We start from the raw sequence: 16,058 nt of genomic DNA on the forward strand, positions 1-16,058 counted from the left end.
CGGGCTGCACCTGCGGGCCCCGCCACGCCCCCTCCGGGAGCCCCGCTACCCTCCAGGAGCCCCCGCCCCCCGTGCCGGGGCGTGTCCAGCGCGGGGAAGGCAGGGCCCGCCCCGCCCCTCCGGGAGCCCCGCCCCTCCCCTCCGGGAGCCCCGCCCCCTCCGGGAGCCCCCGCCCCCCGTGCCGGGGCGTGTCCAGCGCGGGGAAGGCAGGGGGCCCGCCCCGCCCCTCCGGGAGCCCCGCCCCCAGGAGCCCCGCCCCCCGTGCCGGGGCGTGTCCAGCGCGGGGGGGGAGGGGGGACAGGACCCCGCCCCCGCCCCTAGACCCGGCGCATCTGGGCGCGCGGCCATAGCTCCGCGGCGCAGCTCCTCGCCCGTGCCCGACCCCGGCGTCACCCCCAGGTAGGTCCCGAGGGCGCGTCGCGCCGGGCTTAGGCGCCTGGGCCCCGCCGCTGTGAGGGCGGCCGTGTCACCCGCGCGGGGAGGGGCGGGCGCCGGGGCTTCGGGTGTCTCCCCACCCCGCGTCCCAACACCGGCCCCCGGGGGTTGCGGCGCCGGGCCTGGCCTCGGCCGGGTGGGCGCTACGCTCGGCTGTCGTCCGCAGGCCGGGGCGGAATGTCCCGCGTCGTGCTCCCGCCAGCCTGGGCGGTGGCCTTCGCGGGGTCGGTCCTCGCTCTGGCGACCGCGGTCCCTGTCGTCTTTCGACAGCCCTCTGGAGAGTCAGGTTGAAAGAAGGAACTAGATCGTGGCCCTTTCCCGCATCGTAGCGTGTCGGGTCACCGAATCCTGCGAGGACCCCGCCTGTCACCCCAGGAGCAGGTGCAGCCCTGGGCCCCGCGTTCCCCCCGCGGGAGTCGTGCGCCCGCGAAGCCCGCGGCGGCCTGACAGCCGCGCTCCGGGCCTGGCGGGGCCGCAGGGAGCGGGCGCCGGGCGAGACCGCGGCCCCCTCGGCCGACCGCGCCGCCGAGCGCCCGCGGGTCCCGCACACCTGCGGCCTCTCCCGCCGGACGCTGCAGCCGCCCTGGCCTCGCGTCCCGGGCGAGAGAGCAGTTTTCCAGCTGGGAGACCGGCCGCCCACAGCCCGGCATCTCAGCAGCGGCAGCGACAGCGGCAACCGTTTAAAAAAAATGCAAATTCTTTCACTGCTTCTGCCGGAGCCCCCGTGGATCTGCCTGGCGCGAAACCGGCTCTTTCCCCGCCTCTCCCGCGGCCCCGCCGCCGCTTCCTCCCCGGGTGCTCCCGCTGCGCTGAGCTCAGCCTCCTCGCATGGCTCCCCTGATCGTCACGGTGTGTCCGTCCTCATTCAGTTCTTGCTCACATGTTCCTCTATAAGGAGGGCGTTGTTAACCAACTTAGGCGACAGCGACCTCCGGTCGCTTCATTCCGTTACCCGCCCGAGTCTGGCTCACACCGGAGTTTGGAGGGCTGGTCTGTCTTCTCTGGGAGGGCAGTGACCCCGTCTTGCCACTACATCCCTGGCACCTGGCAGAGTTGCTTTTCTGGTGGCAGCGGTGGGGATGAGGCTGCTGCAGGTAGACTGGTTAGCAGTGAAGGAGAGAGGGAAGGCATTGGGGAGAGGGGGACACTGAAGGGACAAAAATGGCAAGATGGGACACTGAAGCCTGGCTTTGCCACTATGAACCTTGGGCAGGTTAGTCTGGTGGATTCTGTTTCCTTGTCCTTTGGGTCGCTGAGGGACCTGGTGGGAGGAGTCAGCACTGTGCACCAGACGGGGAAGGGGGTGCAGGGCGGCCTGGGGCGCCATCTCTGGTACAAGTCACCAGCTTTCCTGCTCCCGCCCTGCTGTGTGTGTGTGGTTTTGTCTCAAAGCCCAGTTAACTGACTCCTCCCCACAAACCCGACCGCTGGAGGCAGGTGTGAAGGGGGTGTTCTCTGGTGGTCACAGCCACCTGTACCCTGCAGTGCCTGTGGCTTGGTCATTTCGGAGACACCCAACACAGCCGGCTGCGGACACACCAGGCAGTTGCCACACCTTTTTCTCCTTAAATGATTTGACTTCAGACTTCAAGAACCTCGAGCATCAGGTGTCATGAGTGAATTTTATCCAAAGCTAATCTAAGTCTGTGCCGTTTTCACTATTTTCACTCAAACTCGTCAGGTATTTGAATTTCCTGGAAAGGCTAAGAATGTTTATGGTGTCTCAGCTTTGAAGGGGCTGCGAGTCATTTAGGGAAAATGTCGACCCAAGAGCCTGCAGCTGATGGCAGAGGAAGGCGAGGGCTGGCACAGCAGGTGTGCTAACTGCGTCCTCTGAGGCAGGGACTCTGGAAAAAGCCAGAGGATCTGCTGAGAATAAAAGTCCCAAAGTCCAACAGGGACTTAGCTGCTGGGTTGTGGTAACTCTCGCTCAGCCCTTGGGGACAGGGACCCGGGTGAGGGAGGGGGACAGGGCAGGGCCCTCCTGAGGCGGCTGTCTCCTTGCAGGGACTTGCGATGCTGCGCAGGCTGGCCCGGCTGCTCCCGTACGGCCTCGCGGTGCTGCTGCTCAGCGGCCGGCTCTTCCTGCGGAAGGAGGAAGAGCCAGCCGGGGACCCCACGGCCCACCAGCGCTTCTGGGCCCCCCCAGGGCCTCACCGCAGCCAGTGTCCACCGAACCGAACAGTGGCTAATGCCTCCCTGTCCCTGCCTAGCCGTCACCGTCTCTTCTTGACCTATCGCCACTGCCGAAACTTCTCCATCTTGTTGGAGCCTTCTGGCTGCTTCAAGGACACCTTCCTGCTCCTGGCCATCAAGTCACAGCCTGGTCACGTGGAGCGGCGTGCGGCCATCCGCAGCACATGGGGCCGGGCAGGGAGCTGGGCCAGGGGCCGGGCACTGAAGCTGGTGTTCCTTCTGGGGGTGGCAGGACCCACGCCCCCGGCCCAGCTGCTGGCCTATGAGAGTGGGGAGTTCGATGACATCCTGCAGTGGGACTTTGCCGAGGACTTCTTCAACCTGACGCTCAAGGAGCTGCACCTGCAACGATGGGTGGCAGCCGCCTGCCCTCAGGCACACTTCATGCTAAAGGGGGATGATGACGTCTTTGTCCATGTCCCCAATGTGCTAGAGTTCCTGGATGGCTGGGACCCAGCCCAGGACCTCTTGGTGGGAGATGTCATCCGCCAGGCCCTGCCCAACAGGAACACCAAGGTCAAATACTTCATCCCACCCTCCATGTACAGAGCCCGCCACTACCCACCCTACGCCGGCGGTGGAGGGTATGTCATGTCCAGAGCCACCGTGCGACGCCTCCAAGCAGCCGTGGAGGAGGCGGAGCTCTTCCCCATCGATGACGTCTTTGTGGGTATGTGCCTGAGGAAGCTGGGGCTGAGCCCCACCCACCATGCTGGCTTCAAGACGTTTGGAATCCGACAGCCTCTGGACCCCTGCCTGTACAGAGGGCTCCTGCTGGTGCACCGCCTCAGCCCCCAGGAGATGTGGACCATGTGGGCGCTGGTGACAGATGAGGGGCTCAAGTGTGCAGCTGCCCCCAGACCCCCGCTCTGAGGGGTGGGTTGAGCAGCAGCTCAAGAGTGGACTCATGTTGATTTCTCTCTGGTTCCTGCTGGTCTGCAGGGAACGCTGGCTTCGTTTTTGTAACCTAGCCGCGCCCCCCACCTTGCTAGCGCTGATTAAAGAGTGCCCGGCTGACCTGTGGTGTGTTGCGTGGGAGCCAAGCGCAGCAAACGCTGCCACAACCAATGGGGGGTGCCCGGAGCACCCGGGGCTCTGGCAGTCTGGGGTCTGGAGGGGGAGGCTGCACAGGGCCCCAGAAGACATACACATTTTCTTCTTTTAAATGAAAAAAAAATTTATTCTTTTCCTTTAGATACAACAGACAAACTCGAAAGAAGGAAAGGAGAGGCATGTGTTAGAACAGTCCCGTTGAGAGCACCAGGTAAACACTCTGCATTCATTCCCTTCACGGTGACAGGCTTTTGACTTGTTGGCCTGGGCTGTCCTTGCAGGGCAGCGGGGCCCGATCAGAGAAGGAATTGGAAACACTTGGAAATCCTGCTAACCAAATGGGCTCCCCTTCCCCCAAAATTCACATTGCTCCCTCCCACGTTAGCAAATACTTCAGAGGGAGCAAATACTAAATCATATTTGAAAATGTAAGATTAAAAACTGAGGCTGAACAGCTACTGAACCTAAGGGCATGACCAGAAAGGACCCCTTTCTCTGGCCCAGGTTGGCGAATGCTTTGGGTCTGAGGTAAGAACAGCAGCGGTGGGAGCAGCTGTACGGAGTGGGGTGAAGTGTTAAAGAGGATGCAGTGACAAGAACCTGGTCCAGGACGAGCCTGAGACCGCAGGGGGAGGGGCCGGGCACTCTAGCTCACAGAGGCCTCTCGCCTGATGGGCCGGGCCAGAACCTGCCGCCCCTTCCCTGCGCGGCGAGGAGAGTCGCGCCAACCCTGGGCAGGATGGTTCTGCCCCTGCTTCCCCCACTCAGCAGGCAGACAGGGCAGCAGGTCAGGCCCTCAGTCCTCTCGCAGGTAGGCCTCCGGCTCCGGCTCCGGCTCGGGCCTCTCGTCCCCTTCCTCCTGTGTTTTCTGACGGAGCTCCTCTGTCTGAGCTTCTGCCAGCTTGGTTTCCGCCTTCTGCGAGAGCTGGCGCACCTCCTGCACCTGCAGTTTCACCAGCTGAATGTGATTCCTGGCGGTTATACACGGCTGATCTGCTCCTGCCAAAAGATGGGACAGCTGAGCCAGGCCCACCAACAGGGTAGAAGGGGCACACAGGAAAGCCTGCGGGCGCCGTGGTTGTCATCTGAGGCCCTCTTGGGGTCTGGTTCCCTGGAGTGGGGGACCTTTCACCTCAACTTCCAGGTCTGCATTTATCCAACGCCGTATTGTCAAAACCCCAGTATTTCTCTTCAGCCATCGGCAGCTGACACTGTAAGTACTAAATGCAGCTCCCACAATCATCTTGATAGCTGTACAGCTCTTAGTACAGACCTTTTATGAATTTAATTTTTTAACTACACAAGTCATACATTTCTTTTTGGCAAATTAAGAGATCAGTAATAAAACTTCCAAAGATCCCTTTCCAAAGATCACCGTACGTAATTTTCAGAGGTCCTCTTCTGGGAGTTTAGAGGTATTTTTTTCATCTTTCAAATGTAACTATATACATATAGAATGCACAGAAAAATATTTTACTATAAATTTATATAACAGCATAAAATATATTTATTAAACATATTTTATAACTTTTTTTTCATTTAAAAATGTTTTGAGCTCTACCATTTTACTTGCTGCTAGTGTATTTCATCACACGGCTATACATATTTTATCAATTCATCTACAGAACATTTGGATTCTTCTTTTCTATCTTAGTGCATTAATAAGAACATTCAGGACAACGTTGCAGGGAGTGGGGAACAGCAGGCATCCTCCTCTTTGACGGTTAGCATAAAATTATGTTTTTCATGTTAAGAAAATTCTCTCTTCATAAATGTACTTAGTTTTCTTTTTTTTAAGATGGGGTCTCTGTCTTGCAGGCTGGAGTGCAGTGGTGCTGTCGGAGCTCACTGCAGCCTCGATCTCCTGGGCTTGGGGTGTCCTCCCACCTCAGTTTTTGGAGTAGCTGGGACTACAGGCCCTCGCCACCATGCCCAGCTAAGTGTCCTTTGATTAAATCATGAGTGTTACAGTTTTTTGAAGGTGTTTGGGCATATATTGATATGACTGCATGGGTGGCGTGGCTTTTCTCTTTAATCTCAAGTAGTGAATTATGTTGATATTTGTTCATGTTGAACTATCATTGTATTTTGAGGGTAAATGGCTACATTTCGTTTACATCTATGTTTAGAAGTGAAACTGAACTAGTTTTTGTGTGTTGGTACTACCCAGGCCAGCTTGGGATCAGGCTTCACACAGTTGTGATAGGAGGCTTGTAATTTCTATGCACCAGTACACTTTCTGTAATGTGGGAATTACGGCTTCTGAAGATTTGATAAAACTCTCCCAACAAAACAGCCTGGGCCTGGTGTCCATTTTGGGGGCACAAAAATCTTTGAATACCATTTCAAATTTTATGGTTATTAGTCTTATATAGATTTCTTAATCAGCCAATTTGGGATTTACATAAAAGTCATAACAGTCTCACATAATTAAAAAAAAAATCCTTATCTATAACAACCCTTTCTGATGTTATTCTCACTCTCTCTAAAAAAAAAAAAATCAAAAAAAAACTCACTTGCCAAATCTGTGCCTAATTTTCAGTCTTTTCAAGGAAACAGACTTTTCTACTTAATTTCTTCTTATGCCTTTTATTTTTTTGTTTCTGTTCTGCTTTTCTCAATTTATTTTGCTTTTTATAACTTAGTTAAAAGTCGGCGGCCGAGGTGGGAGGATCATTTGAGGCCTGGAGTTCGAGAACAGCCTAGGCAACATTGCAAGGTATGATGTATACAAAAAAATTAAAAATTAGCCAGGCATGGTGGGGCGTGCCTGTAGTTCTAGCTACTTAGGAGGCTAAGGTGGGAGGATCAGCTACAGCCCAGAGACCAAGGTTACAGTGAGCTATGACCGGGCCAGTGGACTGCAGCCTGGGTGACACAGCAAGACTATCTCTTAAAAAACAAAAAAAGAAATGTGTTTTTAAATATTATAGGCATAAGGAATTTTTTTGGTGGTGACTTGAAGGTCAGTGAAAGTAGTACATTAACTCTTTAAAGGATCTGGTTGTCCTCCTTTGTCACCTGGCACAATATCAATTTTTTAATGGTTTTGTGTCTTTTTTTAAAGGAGTATGTATTCTGTGGGGGAGGGGGACAAAGCTTTATACTCAGTTATAGATTTGGTCAACCCTTTAGCAATCATTCTGTCCCAATCTGTAATATTTTTGGTCTTCCTGACCTGTGAGCCACTGAGATGTGTGTAAAACTGAATTTCTCCTTGTAATTCTATCAGTTTTTGCCTTATTGGGTACAAGATTGATATTGTCTTGATGAATTATTTTTTGTCCCATTTATTGCTTTTTGCCTTGAATCTTCTCTCCGATTTCTGACACTGCTCTGTGAGTTCTGGGTAGCTTTCTGTGGGTAATTTGTTCAGTTTATCTTTTTCCAAGTTTTGCTAGAGCAATTTTTTTGAACACAGTAAGTTTAATCTATTATTGTAATTACTGATGTTTGAAATTATTTCTATATTTTATTTTGTATTTTCTAATTCACAGGCTTTGTTTCTTTTAAACCTTTCCTGCCTCAACTGAATCTATCAAGTCTTCCCCTCCCACTACTAGCTCTTACTGTCGTGTGTAACAATATCTAATGCTATGCCCTGTCTAGCTCTCCTTCCCCAAACTGATTTTTTAAACATTTGCTTTATATTCAGAACTTTTGGAAAGTTTTACTAAATTTTGTTAATTATTGTATCTTCTTTCAAAACTAATTTTTCCTTCCTCATAAAGTTTTTCCAGAAAGTGTATGCAGGTGGTAAGTTTTCTGAGCCTCTATATGTCTTAAATTTTAATGATAGTTGACTGCATATAAAATTTTAGATTATTGATTTATTGTCAGTTTGTGTCTAGTCTTGCTGGTAAGAAGACTGATGTCTATTTTTTTCTTTCTAGTAGCTTTTAGCATTTTTCTCTGAATCTTTTCGTTATAATTTTACTTGTGTTTTCTTAAAAAACCGTTCAGAACTTTTGTGAGCCTTTTCAATCAGTTTGTCTATTTTTTTCAGATAATGCTTATACATCCCTCTCTCTCTTGTCACCTGCCAGCTCTGAGGCTGCCTCGGCAAGTGGTGAACGGTGCCTGGGGAGGTGCCTGAGGCCGTGCGCTGCCCCTGGGGGCCCTGCTGCAACTGTGGTGGGGCACTGCTGCTGCTGCACCCTTGAGAGCCTCTGATGCTTTAGGTTTTAGTTCACTAAGAATTCTTTTTGTTTTTCAGTATGGTTATGAAGTACTTATTTACTTTTAAAAAATCCTTTTTATCATTTTTGAGATTTTTAAGAGAGTCTAGTCTATCTTGAAATCAGAAAACAAAAACAAAGTTAGTAAGACCTGGTTTCTAGGCTATAATTTCTCTGAGCCTACCTGTTTAGAACCAATTAGGGAAGATGTTAAACTAGAGTTTTCCTGAATCCACTGTAAAAAGCCACTCAGCTCAGGCACAATGAATACTTTGGTGAATAACTGCATTTTCTTTGTCGGGGCACTAAGGGGCACGGTGCCCTGGCTACCTGACCTCTGCGGCTGAACATCAGTCTAGCTGCGTACGTACCCCCAGGCATCTTAGGTATAACTTAACCCATCTGTCCCCCAGTTTCTTAATCTGTAAGGAACTGTGGGGATTAAATTAAAGGTGCCTAGGAAAGCCTGAAATAGACAAATATTCAATAATTTGTCCTGGTTTTGCCACTGACTCTGATTCCAGGTCTCAAGGTCCACAGAGTTTGATAATCAGGTCTCATCCAACTCTGTCATTCTATGACTTAATTGTCTGGATTACAAAAAAACGTTTAAACTATTTGGAAGCAATCATTTTCCAATGGCAAAAGTTTTATCATTTTTCTTTTTCTAGATATTAGCAACCTACCTTCTACTGGTCTGTTCTACATGAGTGCTCATTTTTCCTACTATACAAATAAAATGTTTAATATATTGGAAATGGGGAAAATTTCCCACAAAGTTAGAGCCACAGCAGACCACCCATTAGACCATCTAATTATAAATCCCTCATTTTGAAAACTCCAACGGCATCTCCTTAGCGAAAGAAAACAAAACCTGAACCTACCGGTTTGGTATGCAGCTTCGGCTGCCATCTCGGAGAGACCAACTGCAGTCATCCAGGTGGTTTCCAGCTTCAGGTATTCCTGCTGTCTTGAAGTCATCTGTCAATTAAGCAAAATGCTTCAGACAACATGAAGAGGTTCAGCACTTTTAAATGGACTTATTCAAAATAGGTTTAGAGAACAATTACTGGTTAGATTGGCTAGACTAATTCAGTAACTTAAACACTACAATGAGGTAGGAACACTAATTCATAATGTCTAGGCCCAGCAGGGTGGCTCACACCTGTAATCCCAGCACTCTGGGAGGCTGAGGTGAGAGAATCAATTGAACTCAGGATTTTGAGACCAGCTTGAGCAAGAGTGACACCGTCTCTACTAAAAATAGAAAACATTAGCTGAGTGTGATGGCACGGGCCTGCAGTCCCAGCTACTTGGGAGGCAGGAGAATCACTTGAGCCCAGGAATTTGAGGTTGCAGTGAGCTATGAGTATGCCACTGCCCTCCAGCCTGGGTGACAGCGCAAGACTCTGTCTCAAAAAAAAAAAAAAAAAAAAACAACAAAACACAAATGTCTAGTAACTTTTTACTTACCTCAACTCTGGCTCCTATGATCACCTGCCATACTTCATCTTCCTCCTGTGAATTCATTTTCCCAAGTAAACTTGTATATTGTCGGTACAGAGAAATTAAGGTATAAACAGCCTATAAACACAGAATAAATAAGTCTGAGTGAAATGTGAGGCATGTTAGTGAGAGTTCCATGTCAAGGAGGTGAAGACCCACTGCAGCAAACTGGCTCTCCAGTCCTTCTGCCTCCCTGGAGTTTCACTGTCACCATATGATGAAGTAGAGGCTTCACTCCAGGACGTTAGTTCCTCCACCTATAAGCTTTTCTTTTTAAAGCCTGTTAGCAACTCAAATGTAGAAAAAGAACACAATGCAGAGGGAAAATTCGAAAGGTTGAGAGGAAAGGTATTGGAAAATATAGGTAAAATAAATGTATACATGAGATTCTGAAATAATTTTGATTCCGATTATCCACATATTCTATTAGAGATCGCTATTTTTTAAACAGTCCTCACAAAGAAGCCTCTAGTGATAGACTTTGGACTCCTTTACCCCTAAGTGAACCCCAGATCAGCTTGGCTCTTGTTTTATATACTCAATAGCCATATTTAAGATTTTTCTGGCCAGGCACAGTGGCTCAAGCTTGTAATCCTCGCACTCTGGGAGGCCGAGGTGGGAGGATCGCTCGAGGTCAGGAGTTCGAGCTCAGCCTGAGCAAGAGCGAGACTCCATCTCTACTAAAAATAGAAAGAAATTAGCTGGACAACTAAAAATATATAGAAAAAATTAGCCAGGTACAGTGGCGCATGCCTGTAGTCCCAGCTACTTGGGAGGCTGAGGCAGGATGATCGCTTGAGCCCAGGAGTTTGAGGTTGCTGTGAGCTAGGCTCATGCCACAGCACTCTAGTCCGGGCAACAGAGCAAGACTCTCCAAGAAAAAAAAAACAACAGATTTTTCTGTTAGAAAGATTTCTGGAAAAAGTCTAGAAACCAGTTATTTAGATCAGGGCTCATTTTGGTAAAGGGCCAGAAAGTAAATAAATATCTTAGGCTTTGTGGGCCTTAGAGCCTCTTTTTAAACCATTCAAACACTTGAAAGCAGTCACAGACAATAAACAAATGAGCCTGGCTATGTTCCAATAAAATGCAAACACAGGCTTCGGACTGGATTTGGTTGTGAGCCACAGTTTGCTAACCTCTGGTTTAGAAGATGAAGACTTAAGAGGAGACATACCTTAGTATATTCAGTGATAGCTTCGATCAATGCATACGTGGTCTGGGAGAGAAAGGTAGAGGTGCTGTCTGTTACCAAAGACACGGCCCTCCTCATTAACGCATCGTTACTGAGAGAGTGAGGCTCCGATTTCTGAAAGACAAACATTGTCACTCAACTTCTAACCTAAAGCTCAAACTGAGAACTTTGTCACAGACAAAAAACCACAATTCTCATGCTGCTTAGTGTTTTAAGCTGTAATTGCACTATACTGCTTTGGGTTAACTATTTTTAATGGTTTTATTTTGGCTATTTAAGACAATATTGGGAAATAATTCCAGAGTATGCTTTCTGCTTTTTACTTACTTTCATTCTCTGTTCCAAAAAACAAAGTATTTCTTTATATAAAGTAATTGTGGCCAGGTGTGATGCTAATGCCAGTAATCCCAGCACTTTGGGAGACTGAGGTGGAAGGATCACTTGAGCCCAGGAGTTGAACTCCGGCCTGGGAAACAGAGTGAGACCCTGTCTTTAAAAATAAAACAATAAAAATAAAAAATAAAATGCTAGTAATTATAAACTGACAAATTTATGAGGTTACAAGTCATTCCTTAACACAGTATTAGATGCTTGAGATATAAAGATAAGTAAGAGAGATTCTCTGCCCTCAAAGATTGCAGGCCAGGGCAGGGAGAGCAGGATGACACGGGCTAACAGAGAAGCAGAAAACCAAATGCAATCAAGTAGAACGGGAGCTGGGGGAAAGTCTATGTGGGGTACAGTGGGGGTGCACATAAGGGAGTGATCAATTCTATGCTGAGTGATAATAGCTCAGAAAAGTCCTCATAGATTTGATGAGGATTAAGCTGAGTCCAAGAAAGTACATGAGTGGATGGGGGAGGACAACTCTGAACAAAATGAGCAATACCGTGGGGGAGGGGGTCTCTTCACTCTCACTTCAGCTATTATGTTGAAAAAGAAAAGACCAAGTACCCCAAAAGTTAAGGGACTGTGGCCATCTTGACTAAATACTGGCAACTGTAATGACAGGTCATCCCCACTCTGCCTTCTTCCTCCTCATTTATTGTGTCAGAACCAATAAAGAAACCAACTGCTCTATGTTCTTATTTTTGCCATTTACAAACACCCCAAAGCATTGCATGTTGAAAGCAGCAGTCAAGAAATAGTTTTCATACATGACCAAACCAAGAATTTCATTTATATTTATGTTTAATCAAATAATTATTAAGTATTCATTATGTACCTCGTACTGAAGGGCTACAAAGGGAAGAATGATGGTATCTCTGCTCACAAGAAGCTAATTTTGACATAATATTCTGATAAGTCTTCATAGTGCACTACATTTTACGATGTGTTTTCCTTCCTTCCTCGTAACAGTCCAGGTATTATCACTTCTTTTTTCACAGATAAAATGGAAGCTCAGCGTAGTTATGTAATTTTCCCAAACAGTCATACATCTAGACCTCAAACCAAATCTCACTCCAAAGTCTGAACCCTTTTCATTGTGCTCTCCCGACTCAGGAGAGTGCCTCAGGGATTATCATCAAATATCAAAATATATAATATTAAGTGGCCAGAAAGAGGGAGATGGCCAGGAAGTATGTATGTACATAGGAAGGCAGGTAGGTAAGGTATTCATTCATTTACCAAGTCTCAGTCTCTCGCCCCAGGTAGAATGCAGTGGCGTCCTCATAGCTCACTGCAACCTCAAATTCCTGGGCTCAAGCGATCCTCCTGCCTCAGTCTCCTGAGTAGCTGGGACTACAGGTGCACCATGATGCTTGACTAATTTTTTTACTTTTAGTAAAAACAGGTCTCAGCTTGCTCAGGCTGGTCTCGAACTCCTGAACTCAAGCAATCCTCCTGTCTTGGCCTCCCAGAGTGCTAGGATTACATGCACTAGCCACCACACCCAGCCAAAGAACGGCTTTACAGAGAGGTGGGACTTGGTACAGAGGACAGCCAGGATTAGAATCCCCAGGAATCCTAGAGAGAAAGAAACAATGAGGAGGAGAAAACATTTATTGCATGCAGGGGATATCCAGGAATCTAGCCTGGTTAGAGCAGATGGCACAAGAGATATGAGAGTGACTAGGGCACTGGAGTGCAGGAAAGTTGGATTCTAGTTCTGTAACATCTAATGGAGAGCCACCGTCGGTTTTGAAGAATGTAAGTGGGACTGCTCCAGTTTGTAGCCCAGAACTAAGGTAATCAAGGGCTTAGAAAGTAGTACATGAACTGAAAAAGGACACACCTAAAAAAATCTTTTGAAGGAAGAAAAGTTATCCTAATCATGGCTGAAAATGGCCTGGTGTTCACGTGAGGGTTTTGAACTGAAGATTCATCAGCAAGGTACAACAGTTAATAGCATGTTAGAGTTCTGATAGCGTTGGGGGGTGGGGTGGGGCGGGGAAGATTCATCAGCATGCAGAGATGACAGCTGAAGTCAGGCACAGGAAGGTGAGGCTCAGAAGATGCTGAAAATACTTGTGGAATTAATCTCAATACACACACACAAGTAGCAAAATATTTTGCTGAAATAGGGCTGGGTGGTTTCCTTATCTAGCTTTTTCCTATAAGGCATATAACCAGTGATTTTTTTAATGACGTGCCACTTTCATATCAACTGCCTGGTTGACAGGTCCACCTAGGCATCTCAGAAATGACATTTTGAAAACTGAACTCTTGATTTCTTCTTTTCAAAACTCACTCCTCTCTATCCCACTAAATGACGACTCCAATCTTTCCGTTGCTTAGGCCTTTAAAAAGTCTTGGAGGCTGGGCGCAGTGCCTCACACCTGTAATTCTAGCCGAGGCAGGAGGATCGCTTGAGCTCAGGAGTTTGAGCTATGAGGACGTCACTGCAGTTTAGCTGGGGCTACACAGTGAGACTCTGTCTCAAAAAAAAAAAAAAAAAAAAAAAATCTTGGAATCCAAGTTATATACCCCACATCCAATCCATCAGCAACTCCTGCTGGCCACAGTTGGCCAACTTCTCCCCTCCGCTTCTGCTGCTTGCCAAGTCCGAGCCACTATGGTCACATGCCTAGATTAGAGCAACACCCTCCTTACTGGTCTTCCTGGTTCCTCACAGCAACCTTTTAAAACTTAAAATTTATGTCGGATCATAACAGTCCTGTGATAAAATACTTTGTGGCTTCTTTCTCAAAATAAAACCTAAAGCCTTACAATGGCCCACAAAGCACATGATTTGATTCTCAGTTAACGCTCTGGCCTCATCTATTACTGTCTCCCTCATTCCACTGCAGCCACAGTTTAGCCTCCTCAAACATACCAGGCACAGTCCTGCTTCGAGGTCTCTGCACTTCTCAGTTCCTTCTGCCTGGCAAGCTCTTCCCCTCACCAGTTAGTATCATGGCTTACTCTTCCAGAATATTCAGTTCTCTAAACTTTACCTTAGCAGAGTTGCTCTTCTTGACCACCCTTAACTAAAACAAAACCACCTCCTCAGAGTTCTGCCTGTTCCCTTAACCTATTTGTTTTCTTCACAGCACTTATCACCAGCTGACAGTTTATATTTATTTTCTCTCCTTTCATCTCCTCGGAATGTTTTACAAGGGCAGAAATTTGTTTTGCTCACTCTTGCATTCTCGGTGTATGACACACAAAAGTTGCTCAATAAATTTCTGTTGAATAAAAGAGCATTTTACTGATTGTAATACGCTCTTCTCATTTCTCTACTCTCTTTATACAACTTGATGTGCTGTTCCTACTAAACTAGACAATCAATGGGAATTTTAACATATCTGCTCAACTCTGGACAGATGCTGGTACAGGATAAAGTATACCATCATGTGGAGAAGGGGTGGCAGCACTGGGTAAAACTATGGTAGCTTGTCCCACGCTCCATTGTCCACTTGAGACCTCAAGAGGACACGGTACCCTAAGTAAGACAAGAAACCCTGCACGTAATAACAGTACCTTACCTGTGCAATAGGAACCGCACACAGGGTTACACCAAATCCAACCGCCACGGTTTTGTGCCATGGTCTTATCAATTCTGACAAATAGCGCTTCTTAAAGTTAGCCACGACAGGAACAAACCGTCTGTACCTAGAAACAGAAGTCAAATTTAGTAAGGCACAACCCCCAATCTGTAACAGCCCCTTAAATTTATTTACAGGGATTGGAAACCCAAACTCAGGCCAAGCAGAAATCTAAGTGAGGATGCAGGGGCAGCCTTCCAGATGACAGGCACAGAGGGGGCACGGTGGCCTGGAAAGCCACCGACTCATTAAAGGCGCAGCCACTACTGAGCCCAGCGAACCATCATTGAGCGGGAAGGCCAAGAAGTTTATTTATTTTTTTATCTAAACAAGCTAAGGAAGTTTAAACTGTTACCTCAAAGCCTTTTACGAATCTTATGCCAAAATAAAAGCTTCTGCAGGCAGGATTAGCTCTGGACGCCCGGCCCGGGTTCCAGGCGTGTCTGGCGGCGCTCAGAGAGAAACGCCCTGTCGCGGTCCCCCTCCGCCCTCAGGCAGGACGTCCCCTAGGAATCCGCTCCCTTCCCCGGCCTCCCTCGACGCCGACGTCCCTCCTCCCTCCACTCTTCTCAGGGACTTCGAGGGGCGACGGGAGCCGGCCGGCAGGCTGAGCGGCCCCATAAAAGCAGCCCGGGACTTGGGGGACTCGTTTGTAGGAGTTGGAAACTGAAGAGAAAAGAACCCGGGGCTTGACCAGGGGGCGGGGCGGTCCCCGGACTGCCGAGCGGGGCGAGACGCCGCGGCCCGGCTCGGCCGACCAGGGAGCAGCGCGCAAGCAAGGCGGTGCTGCGGCGCAGGCGACAGCACTCTGCGTCGGTTCCTCCCCATATCCTGCCCACCCACCTACGCGGCCGCTTCGGTACCTGAAGAAGGAGGCTACACCCCGCGACAGCCAACTCAGAGCCGCCATCCCGCGGAGGGCGGACGCCGCGCGCCGGACGCACGCGCCGGAAGTGACACCACCTCGTGAGCGGGGGCGGGGCGCGACCTCCACCTGCGCAGACCGGGACTCATGGCCACGCCCCGACCCGAGGGTGCAGTTGGGATTGGACAGACGGGGAGGGAGGAGGCGGAGCTTAAGGTAACGGCCGTAACGGGCGCGCTGGGGCCGCAACCGCTGCCCCTTCAGCGCGGGGCTGGGCGGTCCTGGGCCCAAAGGTGGCGTCGGGTCGACCCGGGCGTGAGGCGGGGAGCCCTCTGGTTAGCAGTGCGCTGGCGGCGGGGCGGCGCCGGCTCCGTGCCCCGGGCGGTGGCGGCGGCGCTGTCACTTCAGTACCAGGAAGTAGGTGGTCCAGCCGGCCAGCAGCAGCGCGCCGACCAGCACGGTGTAGCTGAGCAGCACGAAGGCGAGCAGCTCCCGCAGCAGCTGCAGCACGTGCACGGCGGACGAGGCCGGCATCGCCCTGTGCGGGGAGGCCCCGGACCCTGAGCGCGCGGAGACGGGCGCGGCCGGGCTGGCGCGTCCTAGGCAGGTCCTGGCCCTCTGCACAGGAACCGAGGCCGGTT

General features: G+C 49.6%; 2 protein-coding genes across 4 annotated transcripts; one reads left to right on the plus strand and one right to left on the minus strand.

Annotated features, from left to right (window-relative positions):
- Positions 1–323: 323 nt before the first annotated feature.
- B3GNT4 (UDP-GlcNAc:betaGal beta-1,3-N-acetylglucosaminyltransferase 4) lies at positions 324–5,522 on the plus strand. Of its 2 annotated transcripts, XR_006730731.1 has the most exons (4): positions 1,008–3,507; positions 3,827–4,897; positions 5,339–5,407; positions 5,483–5,522. XR_006730731.1 is itself a non-coding variant. In XM_045534895.1 (2 exons), exon 2 carries the CDS (start codon positions 2,452–2,454, stop codon positions 3,502–3,504), a length of 1,053 nt encoding a protein of 350 aa, XP_045390851.1. In that variant the 5' UTR covers positions 324–399; positions 2,443–2,451; the 3' UTR covers positions 3,505–3,648. The 2 variants fall into 2 exon arrangements, 1 of the variants encoding a protein (XP_045390851.1); XM_045534895.1 differs by lacking the exons at positions 3,827–4,897; positions 5,339–5,407; positions 5,483–5,522 and adding an exon at positions 324–399 and having other exon boundaries at positions 2,443–3,648.
- DIABLO (diablo IAP-binding mitochondrial protein) lies at positions 3,798–15,516 on the minus strand. Of its 2 annotated transcripts, none has more exons than XM_045534906.1 (6): positions 15,416–15,516; positions 14,493–14,619; positions 10,546–10,677; positions 9,336–9,446; positions 8,747–8,843; positions 3,798–4,683 (listed from the first exon to the last, which is right to left on the minus strand). In XM_045534906.1, exons 1-6 carry the CDS (start codon positions 15,460–15,462, stop codon positions 4,481–4,483), a joined length of 717 nt encoding a protein of 238 aa, XP_045390862.1. In that variant the 5' UTR covers positions 15,463–15,516; the 3' UTR covers positions 3,798–4,480. The 2 variants fall into 2 exon arrangements, with proteins under 2 accessions (XP_045390862.1, XP_045390864.1); XM_045534908.1 differs by lacking the exon at positions 15,416–15,516 and adding an exon at positions 14,908–15,274.
- Positions 15,517–16,058: the final 542 nt, after the last annotated feature.

This window comes from Lemur catta, chromosome 21 (assembly GCF_020740605.2).
Source record: "Lemur catta isolate mLemCat1 chromosome 21, mLemCat1.pri, whole genome shotgun sequence".
Lineage (NCBI taxonomy): Eukaryota > Metazoa > Chordata > Mammalia > Primates > Lemuridae > Lemur > Lemur catta.

Bases quoted from the DNA above. Each gene is read 5' to 3' on its own strand.
- B3GNT4 (XM_045534895.1), top strand. From the start codon at position 2,452: ATGCTGCGCAGGCTGGCCCGGCTGCTCCCGTACGGCCTCGCGGTGCTG.
- DIABLO (XM_045534906.1), bottom strand. From the start codon at position 15,462: ATGGCGGCTCTGAGTTGGCTGTCGCGGGGTGTAGCCTCCTTCTTCAG. The intron at 9,447-10,545 runs GTATGTCTCCTC...CTGTGTTTATAG, and splicing joins CTATCACTGAATATACTAAG to GCTGTTTATACCTTAATTTC. The intron at 4,684-8,746 runs GTAGGTTCAGGT...ATCTTTTGGCAG, and splicing joins CGAAGCTGCATACCAAACCG to GAGCAGATCAGCCGTGTATA.